At 40.7% G+C, this 7,976-nt stretch overlaps 1 protein-coding gene across 1 annotated transcript; it reads right to left on the bottom strand.

Moving 5' to 3' along the window:
• Nucleotides 1-726: 726 nt before the first annotated feature.
• Nucleotides 727-7,368, bottom strand: LOC129242296 (protein bric-a-brac 1-like). The gene is made up of 3 exons (XM_054878863.1): nucleotides 7,314-7,368; nucleotides 2,095-2,516; nucleotides 727-2,005 (listed from the first exon to the last, which is right to left on the bottom strand). The coding sequence occupies exons 1-3, from the start codon at nucleotides 7,366-7,368 to the stop codon at nucleotides 866-868; spliced, it is 1,617 nt and encodes a 538-aa protein (XP_054734838.1). The 3' UTR covers nucleotides 727-865.
• Between the last annotated feature and the right edge of the window lie 608 nt (nucleotides 7,369-7,976).

Here is a 7,976-nt window from a genome sequence, read left to right as displayed (position 1 = left end):
AGTTCCTGGGGACCCACGCCATTCAATTTCCAAACTCGTAGTTTTGTTTACGGTCTTTGAACGAAACTTTTAGAGAAGGATTTCTCTGACTGTTCAGTATTTTCTCTGTAAATGTCCGGGCTTGGTAGCTACACGATTAAGGTCACTGGATAATACTTTCTTCGACAGTTTACATCACCAGCTATGGCGGGCTATAGATATCTGAATGTTGGAGGTCGCATAATGGTATCAAAACGGCCATTTAGTGATACTTCAACCATTGAAAGAGAGCATTTCGGTTTCTGGAGTCAAATTAGGAACTATGCGGACGATAGAAGTCGTTGGAAGAGCCGAGGTTCCGACCTATGCTCCAATTAAGAGCGGTCCAACCTCAAAATTATGCATGCATTTTTGAATTCTTACTGTTCGTATACTTTTAAAATGCTGGAAAGAAGATTTCGGAAGAAGAACCTAAACCTAGTGTTAATCTCTATCCACTACACAATAAATGAAAACATGAAAGGTAGAGCCTTAAGATTTACTGGAGCACTATTATATCATATTTGAATTTAAAATGAATTTTTGAGTAAATGATTTAGGGTTCATTTCGATTGAATTATTGTGCGCGGGTTATGAGTATCTGAAAAGTATTCAATCGTTCGCTTTCAAATAACTGTCAAACTGACTGTGGCTCGGTTCTATGTCGAATTAAAAGTAGAATTCGATTTTTCACGAAATTTTAATAACTAAATTTTTCCTCCGAAAATATATTGCACCACCAACATATCTCTGTAACTTAAATAAAGTAAATAATTACATACATACATCCCTACATACATGCATACACACATACATACAAACATACAATACATTGTTAAGTGTTTGCTTATTCGCTACTTGTCGTGATGGGTTCGGTTTTTATACTACTGGAACTTATATTACCGCTCGTTGCGCTGGAGGTTATACTAATTTCCGTGCGACCGCCAGTGATTGCCGAAGTCGTTACCGTGCTGGTACTGCTTACAATAGTAGATGCCGCCGTCGTGCCAGGCGGGGAATCTTCACTGGCACCTACCAAGGCCGCCAAGTCCTCGGAGAAGAGACGCGTTGGTGAGTAAGCGCTGCTGCGCGTTGTCTTATAGCCTATGTCCAAACCCAGTTCGGTCAAGGTTGAGTGTAGATGTGACTCGCCGCTTGGACTGGTCCGACGATGTTCAAGTAATGATGCAGGAGATGAACATTTCACTTTTGGATCTGTGTCGCCGATGCTTGCCGATTGATGGTGCTGGTGTTGCTGTTGAATTTGTGATTGCTGTTGCTGATGTTGATGCTGATGTTGCTGGTACAGATGGCTGGAAGATGTTGTTGCTGTGGCTGGTATGGAAGCTGCAGATGCTCCTGCGAGATGCGGCATGGAACTAACACCGTAACCGAGAGCATGTTGCTGTTGCTGATGTTGTTGGTGCTGGTGTTGCTGATGTTGCTGTTGTTGGTGTTGCTGCATATGCAGATGTTGAAGTTGATGCTGTTGCTGCTGGCTGAGCACAGAAGATGGATCGCAACGCCCCATATGTAATGCCATTGCCATGCTAGGTGGCAAGTTAGGCGGTAGGCCTGGCAAACCAGGACCGCAAGGCGATAGTGTATGCCGTGGTCCAAGCATTGCACCTGCACCGGGATTCGATGTGGTACTAAGCGCAGGAGAAATACTCGTCTTTGGCAACGGTACCGAGCCATGTCCGCCGGGGGCAGGTCCACTAGAGCCAGCTGTCGCGGCAGCTAACTGTGGTTGTAAATGCGGTGGTAAGTTAAAGAGGTTGGAGCCTGACGGACCCTCCGAAGGATGTTGATGTTGAACGACTGCCGCCAATTGCATCTGTTGCCGAATATTATGAGCAACAGCAGCTACTGCAGCAGCGGTGGCTTCCTGTGACATCTGATCACCGGTGGGTGTCGGTACACCATTCGGACAAGGCCCACTCATGCCAGGATAGTTCATGGGACCATCCTGAAATGGAAACATGGGCTAGAAATACTAATACAGTTAGTAATGCTGCATATTATCAGCCAAAGAAATAAAAAATAAAAGAAAGATCGATTTAACACGGCACTTACCGAATGCCGACCATAGGGTAAATGTGGTACCAGACTATCATCTTTGAGATCCTTTGAATCGCGAAAGACAACTGTCTTTATAACGCCCTTAATATGTTCATCCGGCCAAATACCGAGTAATATACGCTGTGGACGGCCACGACCTTTTGGCCGCAAATCAGGCCCACCATCTATAGACGGGCCAAGCATGTTGTGCACACGATTCGCATACAAAACAAATGTCGGGTAAGGAATGTCGTATTTGCGTGCCGCTTGCGAAAGCGACAGACCCTCCTTTAGTACACTGAAAATAGCTTCGGCCATTGTTTCGGGCCGCCACGATTTAAGTGGACCACGTTCACGGAAGCGCATATGATGCATTAGGCTTTGATTAGTATTCCAACATTTCTGCCACATGGATTGTAATTGATATTGGTAACTGTCTGCTGGAAGAAAAACAAGCGAGAATTCATTATGCAATAAACCACCACTAAAGTTATAAAAATAAATTTAAATAAATAAATTGCATAAATTGATTTATTTTAAACTAAGTTTTTACACTCGACACAAAGGCAAATAATTTAATTATTAAGTATTTGGCCAAGCTTTTATCCAATTTGATGTTTTCTTAGAAATGGAGGCATCTATAGTTTTAAGCGACTCCGAACTAGCAGAAGCACTCTAGAAGGTTTGTTTTTTCATTACTCAGCAACAAAAACTACTACTCATGCAAATTGAAGCGCACTAATTGCCTAGCATGACGAAAAAGTTTTTTATAAAGCAGTCGCCCCGCGGCATGCAATGTCAAACCTCCGAGAATATTTCTGCCATGAAAAAGCTCCTCATAAAAATATCTGCCGTTCGGAGTCGGCTTGAAACTGTAGGTCCCTCCATCTGGAACAACATCAAGACGCACACCACAAATAAGAGGAGTAGCTCGGCCAAGCATCTAGAAAGGGTGTTCGCGCCAATTATATAAACATACATACATATAAGGCGTTTTTCAATAGGTGCGCTTCAACTTTTTTCCGATAGGGAGGGCGAACGACGCAATATTTTTTATTTTTCGCTTGCCATTTGTAAACTTCATTAGTATACATTTCATCATGGAACGCTACACATTTGAGCAACGATTGCAAATCATGCAAATTTTTTATGAAAATAATTGTTCTGTTGCTGCTACTTTAAGAGCATTTTTTCCAAAAAATCATCTTCAGTGATGAAGCTCACTTTTGGCTCAATGGCTTTGTCAACAAGCAAAATATGCGTTACTGGGCAGAAAGTAATCCACACGTGATTCATGAGGCACCGTTGCATCCGAAAAAATCACTGTTTGGTGCGGTTTACATGCCGGCGGCGTAATTGGCCCATATTTTTTCGTTGACGAGAACGATCGCCACGTTACTGTGAATGGAAATCGATACCGCGATATGATAAACGATTATTTTTGGCCGCAATTGAATGGTATGGACTTAGACGACATGTGGTTTCAACAGGACGGGGCCACAAGCCACACAGCACACGCTACAATTGATTTGTTGAAGAGTAAGTTCGATGAGCGCATTATTTCCAGAAATGGACCGGTCGAATGGCCGCCGCGTTCGTGTGATTTGACGCCTCTAGACAATTTTCTTTGGGGTTATGTGAAGTCATTGGTCTACAGTAACAAGCCGGCGCTCTTACTGAAAAACGCTTTATATATAATTATATATGTGTAGTAATACTTAGTTTTACCATAAATTTTGTGACAAATTTTACAATTTATATGACGAGAACAAATTCGCGGAAAAAATTTCGTTAGTTTTTCTTTTGTTCGTTTGCACTGTCTACTCATAAATTATACTCAGTTTTGTCGCAATGGAGTAGGGAGTTAAAGAATCGCCTTGCAGTGATTGTACTGCAAAAGTGTGGCAAAAGTGCAAGAGAGATAGAATTGCTTAAAAAACTAAATATTTTGAGAATGGTTGTTTACCGCACGATCAATTGTTTCTCTCAAACGACTGAAGTGACAGACATAACAAGAAGTGGTCAAGACGACGTATGGTTCGAACCAGTGCAGCCTTTAAAGCTGTTAGAGAAATAATTCGCAGTAATCCCCTAAAAAAGCAGAAAATCATGCCCTGGGAAAGGAATGCATGGGACCAAATTCCATGTAAAAACAAATTACAGATGATATCCACATGAAAACCTTACGTCGCCTGACCATCTTTTGACAACGCGCCTGAAGAAAATTAGACTCGACAGATGCAAGCAGCTTCTTCGTTGTTCCGAGCGTTATTATTAGTCATCAAAGGATCGCTGTAGAAGATCCATTTAAAAAAAAATTGCCTATTAGAATGCACTATTTGCCAGGAATTTTACACAACTAGATCGCACTGTACTCTACACTCTGCTTGCGGTGAACTGCAGACTCTTCTCACGCAAACAATAAATTCAACACTAAAAAAAGAGAAGAAGTTATTTCATGCAAAATATTTGTAGTTTGACAATTAGCGAAGCTGTTGCATGATAAATTGAGATGGCTCAAACAAGTTAATAATTCTAATTTTCCGATATGGCACGTCAGTATACGCATATAATAGTAAAGGGTCTTTCAAAAGACGCGTCTGGTAGTTGTTTTAGACAAAAACATGTAAAAACATAGATTTCTTCATGTTTCACTATTTTTTATTGAAAACACGGCTCTTAGCAATTATATGAGAAAAATTACACAATTTAAATGTCCACAACCAACCTACGGGTAAAATTCAAACAGTCGATTCATGAATGCCTAATGGTTGAGAACGTCGAGATATCGTTGCTGAAGGTTGTTCAGCAACACTTTGTGCTACAGCAGCAATATTCTCAACAGAACGTCAAGTGTGTGGTTTTCCAATCTTTTTTCTATCCTCGAAAGAACCATTTTCTGCCAATTTTTGGGCACACCAAGTGAAGCCAAGTCCTTCTCCGCCTGATCTTTTCAACGCAGAGGAGGTCTTCCTCTTCTTCTGCTAGCGGTACCGCATTGAATACTTTCCAGAGCCGGAGCGTTTGTATCCATTCGCACGACATGACCTAGTCAGCGTAGCCGTCGGAACTTTATTCGCTGCGCTATGTCTATCTCGTCGTAAAGCTGTCTGAAACCTCGTTTGGTATCAAACGGCTCTGAGAGGTCCTTCCCAATTCTAACGGCGCTGCTCGTATTGAGCAACGTCATATTGCATAGCCGTATTAGAGGATACGACGAAAAAATGGTGTGTGTCGATTCTCCTTTCATGGGTCTTTTCCAAGACTTGGTGTATTGTGAATATCTCGTTGATGGTAGACTCTCCAGGTCTAAGGCCACACTGATAAGGTCAAATCTGTTGGTTGATGGTGGGCTTCAGCCTTTCACACAATACTACTGGCTAAAACTATATAGGCGATATTTAGAAGACTAATCCCGGGATAATGGATTGGGCAGAGCACACTTAAGTTCCAATCGGCAAGCATGCTTTCATCCGACCATATTTTGCATAGAAGCGCATGCATGCACCTTACCAGCTGCTCGTCGCCATGTTTGAATAGCTCAGCCGGCAGTCCGTCGGCGCCCGCGGCTTTTTTGTTCTTTAGCCGTGTTATCGCTATCCTCACCTCGTCATGGTCGGGTAGCGGAACGACAATTCCGTCCTCAACGATTGGGGTATCGGGATCTTAGCATTCGAGAAGTGTTCCCTCCATAATTTAAGTACGCTATGGATGCCAGTCACCAGATCGCCGTCTTTGTTCTTACAGGAAAACGCCCCGGTTTTAAAACCTTCTGTAAGCCGCCGAAGCTTCTGGTAGAATTTTCTGACGTTGTTCCTATTGGCCAGCATCTCAAGCTCCTCACACTCCGCTTCTCATTTCCGACAATTATTTCAACAAAAAAATTCACGAATTTTGGGATATGTTGTTCTTAAAGGATGACCATTTGCAAGTTTCAATAACCTTAAGGTTTACATTTTCGAAGAAAATAATATTTTTCAATAAAGGGTTTTCCAATAACAGGTGTTATTTTGAATAGCCCGCTATTTCGGTAGATGCTACTTTTGAAGCTGTTATTTTTTGATATTTGACAAGTAGAAACTACGCCATTAATAAAAATAGAACGATACACGCTTAAACAACGTATTGAAATTATTAAAATTCACTATAAAAATGGTGAAAATTTGGCAGAGACGGTTCGTAAAACTCGAACATTTTTGGGGTCATCGTGAAGCACCTTGTCGGACCGCAATACAGAAATTGGTGAAAAAATTCGAGCTGTTGGGGCAAGTTAGTGATGTGAAGAATAAAATCCGTTCACGTCGCTCAAGAACAGCCGAAAATATTGCTGTTGTAGCCAAAAGTGTTGAAGAAACCCCAGGTTTATCCATTCCTCGTCGTTTTTTTGGAATTAGGCATTCCACAAACTTTATTACACCGTATTTTGCATAAAGATTTGGGTCTTAAGGCTTATAAAGTCCAGTTAACAAAAGAACTCAAGCCGGCCCATCATCAACAACGTCGTATCTTTGCTGATTGGGTCGTTGAAATGTATGAAAATGATCCGAAATTCCATCGAAAAATCATCTTGAGTGATGAGGGCCGTTTCCCCCTCGGTGGCTTCATCAACAAGCAAAATTTTCGGATGTGGGGCTCAGAGAATCCAAAAGTTATTGTTAAAAAGCCTCTCTATCCGCAACGTGTGACAGTTTGGTGCGGTTTATGGTCCGGCGGAGTCATTGGGTCTTAATATACTTTTTCGAAAATGAAGCTGGAGCAGCAGTTACGATGAATGGATTGCGCTATCGGGAGATGACTAACGATTTTTTATGGCCGGAATTGGATGGTATTTATTTTCAACAAGACGGCGCTACGTGCCACACAAGCAACGAAACCATTAGTCTTTTACAGGAATAACACCTCTTATTGGAAAACCCTTTACTTTTTTACATTTTACTCAAGGCATTAAAATACGGTAGCGCTAGATTCTGTATTCTCATGCATTTTGGCTAAAACACAATTACACAAAATAATAGACGATGGTTTTCGCTTTATTTTGATGATAAAATTCAATGACGGCTTAAAATAGTTTTTTCATTATTTTCTATTTCTGGGCTATGATTTTAAGTTTTAAGCATTCATAATTTTTGCATATGTAAATATGTATTACACATCACAAATTAGAGGAGGAGCCCGGCCAAACACTCAATAAAGGAATGCTTATATGTAAATATTATACATTTTCTCATACAAACCGGCAATTGTTGAAGAGCTCGAAGCGCCCATCCAAGCATGCGAGTTCTCCAGCATTTTGGCCTGCAAAGAGACGAACGATTAAAAGTGAGATTGACACAAAGTGGAAAAATGTAAGTAAGAAAGATTTATCCGAAAAATTAAAATATACGAAAAAGTTGACAAGTTTTCATACAACTCTTAAAGTTTTCAAACTCTTTAACCAGAACTAAAAATATAAACGAAGGTATACAAAAAATAAAAAAAAATCAATTAAAATTCGTTACATAGACAACTTTCGCAACACTGTCTGTGAATAAATGATTTTATATTAAAGAAAATTTTGATCCGCTTCAAACTCCACTTTCTTATATCAGAATTAAATAGGCTGAAAAACTGCACACCCAAAGACTTTCTACAAATTCCAAATAAAAATAAGAGATTCTGATAGAAGTTTGTTGAATGTTAAAAAATTTTGCATCAAGTTTGACACTTTTTCGAAACTCCCTTTCTTTGAAGAATATTAAGCTGTGATCAAGGCACTTAGTTTAGTAATGATGAACTGCGAAAAGGTCGACGTTTCTTATGTCTACTTCGACAGTAGACCATTAAGTTTCTCGGCGGGGTTTCTGAAATCAGTAGTCAGGTGAGTGCACGGGGACCGGGTCTGAGACAAGACGTGTGGA

The sequence above is a fragment of the Anastrepha obliqua genome, chromosome 3 (assembly GCF_027943255.1).
Source record: "Anastrepha obliqua isolate idAnaObli1 chromosome 3, idAnaObli1_1.0, whole genome shotgun sequence".
Taxonomy (NCBI): Eukaryota; Metazoa; Arthropoda; class Insecta; order Diptera; family Tephritidae; genus Anastrepha; species Anastrepha obliqua.
This window is presented reverse-complemented; position numbering and strand designations above follow the sequence as displayed.

What these genes read in the sequence shown, in the direction of transcription:
- LOC129242296 (XM_054878863.1), bottom strand. Translation starts at nt 7,368, where the DNA reads ATGCTGGAGAACTCGCATGCTTGGATGGGCGCTTCGAGCTCTTCAACA. An exon ending in GAGCTCTTCAACAATTGCCG is followed by an intron (nt 2,517 to 7,313) that starts GTTTGTATGAGA and finishes TTCTTCCAGCAG; the next exon opens with ACAGTTACCAATATCAATTA. An exon ending in TACCCTATGGTCGGCATTCG is followed by an intron (nt 2,006 to 2,094) that starts GTAAGTGCCGTG and finishes TAGTATTTCTAG; the next exon opens with CCCATGTTTCCATTTCAGGA.